Genomic DNA, 16,293 nt, shown 5'->3' with positions numbered 1-16,293 from the left:
AACCCACAGAGGTCACTAGTGGCACACAAATGAATGCTGACTTTTTTCTTTTAAGAATAAACCTTACATTTTTACAGTCTATGGAATAAACTTATATTCACTGAGCCCTCACTGAGTTTGTCAAGATAGATAGAATGTCAATAGCAGTAGAATATACAACAAATAATCATAAACATAATATATGTTGAAGATAGCGATAATAATGATGGGTTAGAGATGATGATGATGATGATTAGCCTATTTGACAGAGCTTTGCTGTTTTAATCTGCTAATAATAATAATAATAATAATTACTACACAAGTTCACTTTTTGAAGGGTTATGCTATGTCTATGTAATATTAATGTTAATAATGAATAATCATAAAACAAAGATTCGTTGAAGCAGTTTGTTTAAACCTGTCAAATCCAGGGTTTACCAAACTGTTGAAGAGTTAATACTACAGTCCCTCCCCGAATTTGTCCGGTATTGTTCTGCCACCTGATTGGCTTAAAGTTCCGTGCTGGGACGGACCGTCGCACGACCACTATGCGCTGTTTGTTTTTCGCCTGCGGCCGAAACTTGGACAGCAAAGAGCCGGAGGCAATATGGGGAAAACACAGTCTGTTAAATAGACGAAAACGATAATGTTTTAACTCGGAAAAGCATCTATTTTTTTAAATCCAAACCGGCGGAAATATAGATTTACCTTTCTCTGTCCTCATAGTCCAGTTTAGTCACCTCTCGAACGATTTATGTGCGGACTAATAGCTGTATGACTGTCATTCAGAAATACTACAGACTCACGTGTTTGACCTTACTGTGATTATAGGAGTTTATTTCTACATGCCACTGGCGCTTGAGCCTTGATTTGTGTCTCTATATCTGCAGGATTCTTTTGCAGCATTTTGAGGCAAGCAAGCAAGCAATTTGGTCATAGATGACCAGGCGCAATTTCTATTGATAGCTACATTTTATTGTTATTGTTAAATCGATCGCTCTGAAAACGAAATGAGAGCCCGTCTATTCGAGGGTAGGTGAATAATTTTGATTGATAAAGCATGGTATATTCGCCGGTTGCACGTGGATGACAGACCGTGGATAATTTCATCACTGCTGCAAATCATAAAGTAAGTTCCTCAATCATACATAAATATGTTGTGATGATGCAAAACACTATACCAAGTAAATCAGCTTTTGCAAATTCATAAAAACAAAAAAAAAACCTATCTACCAATGTTGTTTAATGAATTTATAGCAACTTTTGGAAGTCATACTTGCGCATGAGTGGCGGCTGCGGCTCCGTCATGCCAGCAAATATAACACTTCCTGTTTACTTTCTGGTTGCGAGCTTGCAAATATAACGTCTTCAGAATAAAACCTCGTAATTAATGTTTTTTATAAAAGTCATATTATTTTTACGCATTTATGTCTTTTTAAATGGCTTATACTACTAAAGTACTTATATGTTACCGGTTGATTTTAATTTGCTATTGATCCCCATTAAATGGACATTTTATAGTTTCTCACCTATTTAACAACAATACAGTAGGCCTACATATTACATACATTATACTGTGTATCCAATTCAATGCAATTCAAAGGGCTTTATTGGCATGAGAAAACATACATTTACATTGCCAAAGCAGAAAGAACAATACAGCAATACAATAAAAACAAAAATTATGTACATTTGAAAATCAGAATCTTCAATAGTATCCATGTTGTAGGCCTATATTTAGGCATATATCATTAACTAATATAGGCCTACGTCTTTATTTTATTACATTCTTATAATTTTATATCTATCTATTTAATTTGAACAATTTAGAATTAGGGATGCACTTTATAATCACTAGCATAATCGGAATCGGCCATATCGGCCATAAATGCCATATCTGTATCGGATTGGTCTCAAAATAATCCTGATTATTTAATCGGTTTTCACCAGCAAAAAATAAATAAACTAGACAAAGTGCCAATCGGCACAGGTCTCCACCAGGGCAGGTCAGGTTGTGGCCTCATGGTGGCGCTATAACAGGCTGTTGAGGAAGATTTGGGCCGGAGGTTCGTGTTGGAGGGATGCAGGTACAATGTTTTTCCATGTGTGCATACATAAGTTGTATACAGATCGATGCAGTTATAGCTAAAAACAGGAATTGGCCTGTTATAGCGCCACCGTGAGGCTGATTTTGAGGAAAAAATTGTGGCATGTGGTCCTCGGCCTAGTGAAAATGTGCGTGTATAATTTAACGGAAATTGCACACTGTGTTTGTGATTTGTGGCCTTTTTTCGAAATGGACGAATTGTGTGAGCTTTGGAAGCCAATCTTAGCCAATCAGGATGGAAGATGGGAAATGGTGGCGCTCCGTGTTGATCACATGACTATGGAGATAGTGTATACCGATTTGCGTGAAATGTGGATAAAATCTGAAGGAGTAATAATAGAAAATGTGTTTTACATATGTCGGCCTCCTGGTGGCGCTATAAAGAGCAGATGTGAAAAATTCCAGGCAAAGGTTTTTCCTTGGCCTCTAGGGAGTTGGCATACAAAGTTATCAACAGATCCGTGCAGTTAGAGGTAAAAACACTTTTGGGCCAGTTATAGCGCCACCTTGAGGCTGAGTTGAAATTGTTCATGTGGCATTTTGTCCTCGGCCTAGTGGGAATGTGGGTGCACAATTTCACGGAAATCACGCGATGTGTTCATGATTTGCAGCATTTTGTTTGAAACTGAGCACTCCTGTGAATTTTGGAAGCCAATCTTAACCAATCAGGATGGAGTCTGAGAAATGTGAAAGACCGGTTTCGTTGAATGGCTCTAGAGAGACTGTGTACCAATTTGCGTGATGTTTGGACAAAATCTGTAGGTGTACTGTGCAAAAACTTGTTTTGCACAAAGCGGCCTCCTGGTGGCGCTATAACAGGCCGTTCTGGAAAGTTTGGGGCAGAGGTTCATCGTTGGCATCCAGGGAGTGTGTGTGCAAAATTTGGCATCGATCGGGTTAACGGTGGCCGAGATTAGCTGCTCACGGACGGACGGACGGACGGACGGACGGACACACGGACGGACGGACACACGGACGGACGGAGTGCAAAACATACTCTCCCCCCATGCCTTCGGCCTGGTGGAGACAAAAATGAGGAGAGGTCTGAGTCTGAACGCGTGCGTATGTCAGACCAGTTGACCAGTTTAGTCCAGCGTCCATGAAACTATAGTCTGGAAATGGCTAATTCTTTACCTCTGACGCACTGGACGGCCCGCCACTTATTATTTTACACCTCTGCTGCTTAGCGGAGAGTGTGTGTTGTAGAGGAGGTCGCTCCGAACGCGTGTGTATGTCAGACCAGTTGTTTTTGGTCCAGTGTCCACTATAGTCTGGAAATGGCACTTTTTAACCTCTGACAGCAGTAGACGGTCCGCCACTTATTATTTTACACCTCTCCCGCCTAGCGAAGAGTGTGGTGTTGTAGAGGAGGTATCTCTGAATGCGTGCGTTTGTCAGACCAGTTGAAACTTGAAACATAGAACCGTTTTTTGTCCATCATCCACTTGACTCCACTATAGTCTGGAAATGGCACATTGTTGACCTCTGACCGCACTGGATGGTCCGCCACTTTTTATTTTACACCTCTGCTGCTTAGCGGAGAGTGTGGTGTTGTAGAGGAGGTCTCTCCGAACGTGTGCGTATGTCAAACCAGTTGAAACATAGAACTGTTTTTTGTCCAGCGTCTACTATAGTCTGGAAATGGAACATTATTTACCTCTGACTGTACTGGATGGTCCGCCACTTTTTATTTTACACCTCTGCTGCTTAGCTGAGAATGTTGTGTTGTAGAGGTCTCTCCGAACGCGTGTGTATGCCAGACCAGTTAAAACATAGAACCATTTTTTGTCCAGCGGCCAATTTGTACTGTTATTATTATTATTTTTTTTTTTTACAAAGATACATACTGTATCGCACTTGTATAGCATCGTTTAAATGCATTTATAGTTCTAATTAGCAAATGAACAGTTTTTCAATTGATTTAGTTCACTCTATACTATAGGTTACTCTTATTTTGAAGAGATCGTCCACCGGAAGTCTTATATTTTCTCATTTGCTGGCAATACACTGCCGAGAGTGTCTTGGAAGCGGTGGATGGATGTGGCTGTGGGGAATGACTATTAATTCAATGCATGGTTTTTTTGCCCATATAATTACAAGACTGATTTGTGATCTACAACACATTAAGTGGCCGGGTTTAATCAATTGCTTTCACTGTAAGCCTAATGGAAACGTTTATCAAGGCATTATGCGGTCCAAAGCAAGTTAGCATATGTATTGAATGTGAATGGAAATCAGATTAGACCATGCAATAGCCCATAAGAAAATGTATCAACAGGTAGGCAGAAGAATAGCTTTGGGAAGAATGTAATATTTGGCCTTTAGAAAACTCATCCTTCTATGTAATAATGTTTGAACAGACATTTAAATATGGCCTGTCAATTATTTACTGCTCTCCCTGAAAGTGAATGTCAGAGAACTCTGTTCTGTTTGTTGATTCTGATATATTTTGTGTGGGAGCCAGAATAGAATAGAAAAGTGCACTCTTCACATGCAGCACAACAAAGAAGACAAAAAAAGGATCACAGCAGAATATAAAATAATTAATGCAGGTCAAAACTTTAGTTCTTTTAATTGTCCTCTATAAGACTTTATGCTGACAGCCACCACAGCCACTTTCTAAGTAACCTATCAAAATGACCTGTAAAACTAAAAAATCACAATGAATCTGTGGTTCAATGTGCATGCATGTGATGCTCTGTTTTTAATGTCTTTATCCAAGCACATGATGCTTTGGTTTATTAACAGTTTCTTCTCCACCTGCACAAGAACCATTTCCAGCCTCCCATATTATCTTTATATATTTGTTTTGACTGTGCCTGTGTCTGCGATCCTATCTACCTTTGTTACCATACCATTTCCTGTAACTGCAATGTTGCACAAAAAAATAATTACGCCCGTTTTCTGATTCTGGTTACAAATGCATCTTGTGGTCACTTCTCATTTGTCATGGCACAATTAAGCTTTCACTGAACCCTGTGTACTCATCACCCCTAATTTTAGAAATGGCCCGTATTGTTTTCTGTTGAGGTTTCCGGTGGTGTAACGATTTCAGTTGGAACAAGCATCTCTGATGGGATGTGCCCACTAAATAACTTGAGGTTGAGTTACACTGTGGAAAACTACCACAAGCCAAATGGCATTAAGATTGGACTGTCTGTGGCCTTTCACTACTCTATCACTTTGGCACAGAGGTGATCATTTGCAGGGCTTATTCTGTTAACAACTCGGAAAGAAAAAATTGTACATGTACACATGTATTCATATTTGGTAAATGTGTGTTTCATGTTTTCCTCAGGTACAAAAGGTGAATCTAGTGACCGTCTGCTGTGCCATCCATAATGGAGTTTATGTGGCTCTTTCTGCTTTCAGCAGAGATGGTTCTGATTACTAGTGCTGCCAGGGGTGAGTGACATGACAATTTAGATGGTTTGTGCGTGTGTTGTGTTTTGCACTGTATTTAAAAAAGGAAAATATTCTAATAATTAGGCTATTTAAAAATAGTGGCGAGTATGCATGCACGTGGACAAGAAAATCTGGGGTTAATCTCGCAAACCACTGGACCGATCAGTGTGTGCCAGTAGGCCAACAATGTAAATCCCTGAACATCCTTTACATGTTTTGTACCTTTCGAAAATATTAAACTTTTTAAAACTGAAATTTTATACTGGAAACCAAAGGAGAGGCAAATAACTTCATATTGGGAAGTCAATATGACATCACAGCATTATGACATGACAGTGTGACACATTTAACATGACGTTGGAGCTCATGGAAGGTGCCTACACCTTAGATTCTCTCCCAATGTTTTTCTCTGGAAAATATAAAATGTTGCAACGTTTCATTATCCTGTAGTGGTGGTCTACATTGGAGTGCTTCTTTTAGATGCAACCTGTTTGATTATGGACTAACTTTGGACTCTTGCCCTGGTGGGAGGTTATTGTGATCCTTTAATTCATCAGTGAGTTATTCTTGTTGCCCTTAGGTTGAAGATCATGTTGTTCATAACTTTAGCCCCCGATATTGGTTGCAAGATAACACAGCCTTTTCTAGAATTTCTACCATTTTAAGTAATACACACATTAATAAAATTGAAATAATACAATCTTGAACACATCAGTTTGTGTGTGTTGAAAAACAGGCGATAAATAGGTAATGCTTCAAAATGTTGTGAGTTGCGACTTAGTTAAAACCTAGTTGAAACTTGCGGTTGCATTGTATAAAGTCCTGAAATGTGATAGAAACTCAGCTGCAACAGCTGCAAGCATCTCAAACTTTGAAACAAGCAGCCATTCAAAACGCTAACATGCCCCATGGATAAGATCGGACGATCTGTTGAATGTTGCAACGAGTTGTGAGCTTGTAGATTGGCTATTTTTTTGCAAGACATTTGGTTTAGAGGGTAAAAAGGAGTGCACCCTGGGGGCCCGGTCAACAGAGTATAGGGCTTAAGTGATTAATATTTACTAGATAATTTACTCTACGTTGCATTCAGTAATCTGAAGACCTCAGTGTTCTGCTGACAGAACCCTCATTGTTGAAGTTCTTGAAGTCTTTCCTGGACTCATTCATTGCTGTGGGCTCTCTTTGAGTGGCCAGTCTTGCACCCACAATTGTTTAATCTCCCCCCCCCCCCCCCCCCCTAGAAAACAGAGAGCTTTTTTTTACTGTGTCCTTGAGCATGGCGTTTAATTGTACTGGGAATCTCCCCGGTGTGTGAATACATATAAGCTTAACTGTGGATGTGTAAAGGGCATGGAAGTACAGTCAAATGCCCCTGGACAGATGAGGGTTAATTAAAAAAATGATGTTTTTATTGTTTTTTTTTCCTTTTTTTCTTTTCTTTCTTAAAACTGATGCCGCCTGTTATTGAGATCAGACCCAGCGATGAGAGTTCAGAGTGAACAAAGATGCATTCAGCGTCAGGAAACCAGGCAACCATGCAGACACGGGCCAAATGTAAACACAGGGCCATAGACTGCAATGAGATGAGATTAGATTAGCCCATTAGGGACGTTTGCTGTGCAATGCCACAGCATTTCCTCCCCCTCAGTATCTGAATGAAACTGAAAGTGCACGCGCACGCACGCACGCACCGAAATGGAGCAGTAGATAGGAGGGGACAGAAAAGGGAAGAAGTAGTTTCAGAAACATGAAGAAAAGACAGAGGGATACAGAAAGTAGAGAAAAGTTAAGAGAATGTTAGAAGGGGTTAGGAGAAGAACGGAGCAAGGGGGATGTAATGAAAATGAATATAGATAATAGGAGAGAGGAAGGAGGACAGAGGAGAGGACAAGGCGAGGAAACGGGGAGAGTGCGAAGACAAAGAAGCAATAGAGAAATACTATACATTTAAAGGAAGTTGATGACTGACTCCATAGACTGATGCTAATGCACTGTAGCGAATGGATGACAACCTCTACCATTCATCTCTGTTGGGATCTGGATGTTATTTTGTAAAAGAAAATGCTGGAATTTTGGGTGTGAGTTCCCAATAGACTAAGTCATCTCTACGATGTAGTCAGCACAGTGACATTAATAATAATTTAGTCCCCACTCTTTAAGTTGAAATGGAGATCAAAACAAGGTTCTATTACAGACCCGGTTTCAAAGTTATTGAGACCTAAAAATCGCCACACCTAAAAAAAAGTGTGGCCTTATGAATATCAGGTCTAGCAGGTACATACTCTGTTACATACTCTGTCTGAACAACCAAACTTTGTTTAGACAATTATTTTAGCTACAGTGAAGTCATGTCCTAGTATGTGAAAATAGGGTAAGGTGCAAATAAAAGTGCTTATTGGCCAAATACCAAGAGGTGTGTCTCAAAGTATAATATGGTCTAACAATCGGGTGGACAATTATTGTAAAATGAGGTCATTCAGAACACCGGATGGGTCTCTCAGAACTTTATTCGGCTGTTGGTTTTGCACCACCTGATGTTCACATACGTTGGTCCGACGTCCTAACAGTCTGTCATGCAACAGTCCGACACATGCGTGGCTGTTTAAGACTCACCCGTGGCTCCCGACATGCGTTGCCGGTTATGACTCACCCGTGGCTCCCGACATGCGTTGCCGGTTATGACTCACCCGTGGCTCCCGACATGCGTTGCCGGTTATGACTCACCCGTGGCTCCCGACATGCGTTGCCGGATATGACTCACCCGTGGCTCCTGACATGCGTTGCCGGTTATGACTCACCCGTGGCTCCCGACATGCGTTGCCGGATATGACTCACCCGTGGCTCCCGACATGCGTTGCCGGTTATGACTCACCCGTGGCTCCTGACATGCGTTGCCGGTTATGACTCACCCATGGCTCCCGACATGCGTCGAGAGGACGCCCCACACCTACCTATGTGGACGTACTAAAGAAAGATGCTGGTGCAGAAAGCACAAATGAGCTGGGCAGATGTATGCAGAACCGAGATGACTGCAGACGCCGATGGAGGGCTCGTCTGAGGACGACGTAGAGAGAGTTGCTGGTTAAAACTCACCCGTTGCTTCCCTGTGAGGTTAGGGTTAGGTTAGGGTGTGGGGTAGGGTGTCGGACTATAATGCCTGTTGAACCTCCAGTGCATCTTCACCATCATCCACACACAGTTCAATACCATAAAGAAAAAAGAAAAAGACATAATATTGCACATGCCACACTGGTTCAGATAGCCCATCTCCATATTCACATTTTCATTTCTTCCCCCCTAGGGTCTAACCTAGGGAAGGGAAGTCCAATCTATTATGGGGCAATGAGCTTTTAGCTCCTCTTTTTTCAAAGTTTTAGTTCCCGTTGATCCTAGAAGCACCGACCTACGCTTTTAACTCAACTTTTATCTCCGTTGAGACCCTGTTTGATTTAGCATAGAAATAATAAATAAACAAACAAACAAACACACTGGGACACTTTGATACCCCATGCTAATGTTCTGTAGCCTAGTCAGGGTACATTTAATTTAGCACAAAGTGTACTTATGGTGCATTTAGGGGTCTATTACAGTTAAGGAAATTGCCTTCTTTGACTTGAGTTGTTTTGGCTTCAGGTATGTAATGTCCGCTCATGTAACCTTCCCTAACGTTGCCACTGGTGAGGTTAGATTTTGTTTTTGGTATTATAAATATCAGCTGGCATCTAAATCATTTATTTTTCTAAAACCTATCAAGGGTTGTGGATCAGGGTCAATCTTCAATGGCCAGTGTTTTAATAAGCGTTGGTAGTTTTCTTGGTGTGTGGGGAATGCAGCTATTTAATGCTGTGAGCAGTGAGACAGAGAGCACGAGAGAAACGGACAGATAGAAATATGGGTGAAGCTGTGCGAATAGAGAGAAGAGAGAGAACTGCAACAGGACCAGAGGTGCAGGTCATGCACCCTTCGTTGTCTGTGTGTGGTGGTTTGTACATTCAGTAAATACAATAGATTTGAGAGCCGGGGAGTGCTAGCATTTTTAGAACCCCAGCATGAGCCTCCAACTATTCTGGAGGGAACATTAGCCACAAATAGCTGATCTACAATCTCACAATGCATCATGTAGATGCGATCTTGTGTTATTTCTGAAGAAAGGAAACAGCCGAACAAGTACAGTTCTTTGTAACACAGGCCCGACTTACTAAGAATAATTCCAGCGTAACCTCTCCATAAACACTTATCTAGAGTGAGAAAGGTGCAGATAACAGAGGCACAGAAACACAAATATAGAGAGGCCAAAACACAAATAGATGATAAAAACAATGGAAAAAGCAGAGAGGGAAGTCTCAGACACACACACACACACACACACACACACACACACACACACACACACACACACAGAGAACAAGAGCGCACATTAATTGAAAACAACTGAATAGACATCCAGAAGAAGAAGACAGACAATGTATTGAGCCAAGTGTAAACAAAAACATAGACATATTCTGCAAACATAATATGCAACACTGTTCATAAATACTATGGGATACTCCTCATGCAGTGAAAGAAGTACGAGGTCAGTCCATTGCTCTCCCCAGGATGGCACCTATAGGATTACATTAGATAATTGACACTGGGTGAAAAAATTGGGATACAAAATCGTGGGATAAAAAAATTAATAAAATAAATACTACGGGGTAAATGGACACACACACACACACACACACACACACACACACACACACACACACACACACACACACACACACACACACACACAAACCTTCCCTGGCCCACAACCCCTTTACAACCTCCTGTTTCACATACAGTCATTACGTAGGAATGTAATTACCAGGGCAATGTTAATTAAGCTAGGTGGGAAAACATTACCGCAGTGCGAAGAGGATGAGAGAATGAGGCTGCTAGCAAGCCTGGCATGCAGAGCACTTGAGCTAGCTTAGTTTTAAGCAGCTAATGTTCCCCCGTGGAATCAATGCAACATGTCCTGGTGGGCACTTTTATGCTAAGACCCAACATTCAGCTTTTTACTATAGCTCCTTCCAAACATGTCTGAACTCAGGTAAGCTTATTGGCATTGTTGTTATTGAGGAGCAATACATGTTTTGTTTTGTTTTATATGGGGGGAAATGTCATGAAGAGAGAGCGAGAGATGAGCAGGAGAGAGCAGCATATTCAAACGCATAGATGGGCTACAATCACGATTTCACTTGGTATAACTCACTTGGCACGCACGCATGCACGCACACATGCACGCATGCACGCACACATGCAGGCACGCACGCACACATGCAGGCACGCACGCACACATGCAGGCACGCACGCACACATGCAGGCACGCACATGTGTGGTTTTTTTTTGAGTGGTGCACGTGTTGATTACATAGTGATTAGCAGACAAAAGACAGCTTCAAAAGGTCTAAAACACTCAGTTAGTACCTCTTGTTAAATCTTAATGCCAAATGCTGTCCAGCTGTTTTTGTTAGCTCAGTGGTAAAAAAAATGTTGGGTTCCTAGATTGGCTCAGTCATAAGTAACTTGGCATGTATCTTGCACTGGTGCTTATATGCACATTGGTAAATTCAGTATTATTCCCAGGGTCCCATCACCCTGATCTGATGCAGTAACTATACTGTACTGTAGCGTGTAGCATCCACTGTCCTACAGTTTCACTTAAGCCCTATTCAGTATATCAGTACTACATTGTACAGCAAATAGCGAAAATAGCTGATCTACCCACTCACAACGCGTCATGATGCAATGCAACAGTATGACATTCCCGAAATAGTTGAACCTTAAAGTTAAACTATCACCGTCTGTGTCTAAGTGAATAAGGTGATTAGTCAGTTAGGCACTTAGGAGTGCATATACAGTATAATGGGATGTTATGTTCACATTATATTCACTTTTTTTTTGTTTATTTTATTATACATTTCAGTGAAAAAGTTTTAAAGGACCTTACTTGCATATCAGGGCAGGGATCTCGCTTGACCCCTAGGTTTAGTTAAGCCTATATTAGCATCTTTAAGAGGTTTGGGTTTTATTGGCCTGTGGTTGTTAGAGGCTATTAGTGCAAGTTAAGATAAAGTCAATGTTAGCTTTGACACTGTCATGGAGGGGCAATAATAAGCCTGTCTGGCCTCTTAAAAGCGTGTGTGAGAGCGGGAGGGAGAGAGAGACAAAGGAAGAAGATAAGATAAAAAAAGTAGGAGGTCATAGAAAGAGCGAGAAAGAAAGAAAAACATTTAAATTACAGCAGGAGTGTTGAATGTCTGACACACACTAACGCACGCACACACACACACAGTAATCGTGTGATCTCATGCTCACATGGGTGTAGTTAGAGTGTTTATCAGCAGTAGGTCAACAAAGAAGAAAAGTGTGTTTGGGGAATTGGGGCAAAATGGGGGGGGGGGGGTATTCATGTATTTCTCTAAAAGTCACTGGAAGGAAGCAAACATTTTATCCACACTTTCCCTAGTTAATCTTTGTGAATTTCATCATATGGCATACTTAGTTTCTCCTTTTTGAAAGCATATAAAGCATTTGTAATAATAACTGCATATTCAGTCCTACTGTTTCCAATTTGAGTGGAGGAAGTGTTTGGAACAGCAATCTTTCAAATAGAACGCACAGTAATGGAAAACAATAATAACCCTCGTGATATTTTGAATGCTTTCTCTCGACTTCTGTACTCCATCACCTCTGTTCTCTCTCTCCCTTACTGTGGACTGAGACTGTAGTCGGGGTCATCCCTATGTTCCCCACTCACCCGGCCCCCCAAAAGAGGTTCTATGTTCCCCACATAACTAAGAAAAGGTTCTATGTTCCCCACTCACCCGGCCCCCCAAAAGAGGTTCTATGTTCCCCACATAACTAAGAAAAGGTTCTATGTTCCCCACTCACCCGGCCCCCCAAAAGAGGTTCTATGTTCCCCACATAACTAAGAAAAGGTTCTATGTTCCCCACTCACCCGGCCCCCCAAAAGAGGTTCTATGTTCCCCACATAACTAAGAAAAGGTTCTATGTTCCCCACTCACCCGGCCCCCCAAAAGAGGTTCTATGTTCCCCACATAACTAAGAAAAGGTACTATGTTCCCCACTCACCCGGCCCCCCAAAAGAGGTTCTATGTTCCCCACATAACTAAGAAAAGGTACTATGTTCCCCACTCACCCGGCCCCCCAAAAGAGGTTCTATGTTCCCCACATAACTAAGAAAAGGTTCTATGTTCCCCACTGAACCATGGATGCTGTGGACTAAATTCGGCCATATGTGCTGACCTCATCACATTTGTGATGACAGCTATGGCTGCTTTCCTCCCATGACATCCCCCTAGTTTCATATGTCACATGCTACTTAAAGAATGATGAAATTTAGACTTTTTCTTTTTGCCTTATATAGGATGTCAATGGTATGGTCACATATGCTAATAACTCAAATTTCCCATAGGAGAATTTCAAACTTTTAGTACATTAGTACACAAAGTCTCCTTTTATTGATTTCAGCTGTTACAATTGCAAACATGACCCACTTTAATTAACTTCCATCTAAATTAGTAGCTTAATCCCCATACATGGGAATGTCCCCATATATGAATGAATACAGCCCAGAACACAATGTGAGTCTATTTTGAAAATTGACAGAAAGAAAACAGGCAAAACCAACTTTTTGCATTTCAAAAGTTGTATTCTGATTAAATACTTTGGGGCATGTAAAAGAAGGTGAGGGTGAGTACTGGTAAAGCATAGTGTGGACTGTTCTTTCTTTCTTACAGAGATGAAGTATAGTATCGTGTGGACTGTTCTCTCTTTCTAGATCTTATATAGTGTGGACTGTGGTGTGGTGTACAGAGTTATAATGGTCTGAGTGGTGGTCAATGCTACAGCACCAAGGGTCAAAGTACTGTGTGTGCGTGTGTCAGAGGTCAGAGAGAGCGCATGCCAGCATCATAGGAGGCTGCAATAACACACCAGGAACCCCCACTGGACTACAGACATCCCTGTTATACCATTATCCCACACGCATGCATGCATCCCCGCTGTGTCTACTTGTCATGTTTGTTGTTTTATGTTGTGTGTGTATACAACATGGAATGTTGTATCCAAAAATGTTAGATCCTGAATTCCGTCTTCATCATTTTATGGGCTATTTATGAAGATTGCAACCTTTTTACAACTAGCATACTCATTCTGTTTATTCAAAGTGACTGTCGCCACTCTGCAGTTATCATTTGGATTTAACATAATTGTCTTTCTCTTGTTCGACGGGTACCTCTGATACCTTATGTCAACCCCTGTGTCTAGTTAACATTATATGTATATCTCATTCACTTTAATTTCCCTTTGCTCCCCACTGCCACTTTCTTTCTGTCTCTTTCCCTTCTGTACTCCTCAGACCACTCTTTGTACCCCGCCCTTCCCCATCTCGGCTGTCTCCAGTCCACACACACACACACACACACACACACACACACACACACACACACACACACACACACACACACACACACACACACACACACACACACACACACACACACACACACACACACACACACACAGACAGATCGACACAGTCTCCAGCTGTTATTCCTGGTGGCGTTACAAATGAGATGGTGAAAGGTGATCTCTAGGACGGGAGACACACACTTTTGTTTTCTTTGGGCTTCAGCCCGTCAGCCTGGGGGGGGGGGTGGGAGCATTTTCCCCAAAGCAGCTGTGTGTGTGTGTGTGTGTGTGTGTGTGTGTGTGGTAGATGTATTCATGCATGCATGTGGTTGTACAGTGTATGCTTGTATGTGCATGCCTGTGTGTGTGTGTGTGTGTGTGTGTGTGTGTGTGTGTGTGTACTGATAGGATCGCGTGTTAATGTGAGCGTAAGAGATCAGACAGCAGAATGACAGATTGAGAGAGAAAAAGCTGAAACATGAAATGGGACGATTGGGCGCAACAAACAAACAATACCATAATAAGATCAAACATGATTGACATCTGACAGACAGACGTTTGCGGGCTCCTCTTTCCTCCTCTGTACCCCCCCCATGTTGTTTATTGGATGTACAGATGACCTTTGACCGCAGGAAGTGGAAGCTGATTAGTGGCAGGATGTTGAAGCAGACAGACTTGTTACTGCTGGAGTTTGTAGCTCTGGCATAAATAGGGTCAAGCAAGCTCTCTTTCTGCAGCTTAAGTTTCCATCCAACTGTTTTCATGCGTAACGTTGACGTAACTATCAAATTAGAAAACGGAACGGAAACGCAACACAACAATACAGAAAAGTTGTTTTGTTTTCATTTACTTTTATGGGAATGAAATGTGGTTTTATTTGATTCTTAAAACCCTTTTTATATTGTGTCCTGAAAAAGGGCTACACGAGTGAAACTCAGGTTGTTCTTATTCTTTTTGCTTAAATGTTATTATGTGACCGCATGTTTATTCGGTTCAACTATTCTGCTCAAAAATACTTCATTGGCATCAAACACAATTATTCATCCTCTTGGCAGAACAAAATCAATTACTTGAACATAATGTCATTATATTGAAAAGGGCTCTAGTGTAGTATTACACTGCATTACACATATATTATTCCATGTTGCAACTAGAGGCTTCATAAGATGAATGTTGGCCCATGAGTCAATGCTCATTTCTCTCCACATCTACATCTTTCCTGTCGTTCTCCTCTGTATTCTAACAATGCAAACATCTTCATGAATAATTATGTTCGAGGAAAGAGAGACATAATTGTTCTGGGACTTTTCTTTTCCTTTTTTCCCCATTGCATTGGCATGGGTCGCGTGCAGAATGAAAGACGGAAGGAAAACAACGCACAGAAGTTAAAGACCTACTTGCAATGCACACACACACACACGCACACACACAGGTCTTTTTTCCTCAGTGCCAGCTGTCGATGTGGAATCCACACTGCAGTTGGAATGTGAGAGGACTGTGAGAGATGTGGGGGTGGGTTCGTAAGGACAGGAATTCTGCAGGGGACAGACCCTGCTGAATGTTAATGCATGTGCATTCAACATGCACATATACCGTGTGTGTGCATTCAACATGCACATATACCGTGTGTGTGTGTGTGTGTGTGTGTGTGTGTGTGTGTGTGTGTGTGTGTGTGTGTGTCACTGTGCGTGTGTGTGGCACTGTGCGCGTGTGCATGTGCACACAGGTTCTCCTACCAGTAAAGTGTGGTTTTGTGTTGGTGTGTTTTCATGTGTGACAGCCTTTCTCAAATGTCATGATTTCATCCACAATCTGTCACAGATGGTGTTTACGCTAGGTTACACTTGATATCCTTTAGTCTAAACCATGGCTGAGGTCAGTTCCCTTTCCCTTCTGTCCATTTCACATTTCATTGTTTCATTGACATACAGTAATTATTATAAACCCTCTGTTTTATGAACCGTTTTTAAATGAATACATCCACATCAGAGTGCTTTGACAAGCCAGTTTGAAAACTTCTGACTGAATGGAGCTCCCTTTTTGGTTTGGATTTTGGTGACCCCTTGATCTTATCCTGACCAACAGTTCTTAGGCCAAACTCTCCTCTTGCACACAAGCTATCAGTGGCCAGATGACTTGGAACAGCATGACCTCTAGGGCAGTGGTTCCCAAACTCGTTCATGTCAAGGACCCCCAAATTTACACTAATTAGCCCGCGGTCCCGGACCCCCATTTGATGAGATATGCCAGGGACCCCCATAAGATTAGGTTTCTTCTTTCTACAGCTCTAGCAGTGATTCTCAACCTGTTCAATTTCAAGGACCCCCCAGTTTGACATGC

At 41.7% G+C, this 16,293-nt stretch overlaps 1 protein-coding gene across 1 annotated transcript in view; it reads left to right on the top strand.

Moving 5' to 3' along the window:
• Window positions 1–521: 521 nt before the first annotated feature.
• Window positions 522–16,293, top strand: part of fgfrl1a (fibroblast growth factor receptor like 1a) — an 80,339-nt gene continuing 64,567 nt past the window's right edge. Inside the window, exons 1-2 of the mRNA XM_083785286.1 lie at window positions 522–1,108; window positions 5,385–5,491. Coding sequence (XP_083641412.1) covers window positions 5,428–5,491 — 64 coding nt within the window. The 5' untranslated portion in view covers window positions 522–1,108; window positions 5,385–5,427. The remainder of the gene's footprint in view (window positions 1,109–5,384; window positions 5,492–16,293) is intronic.

Source organism: Protomyctophum parallelum, assembly GCF_964188405.1.
Source record: "Protomyctophum parallelum genome assembly, chromosome: 16".
NCBI lineage: Eukaryota > Metazoa > Chordata > Actinopteri > Myctophiformes > Myctophidae > Protomyctophum > Protomyctophum parallelum.
Note: the sequence above shows the minus strand (reverse complement) of the source record. Positions and strands in the feature narration are given on the sequence as shown.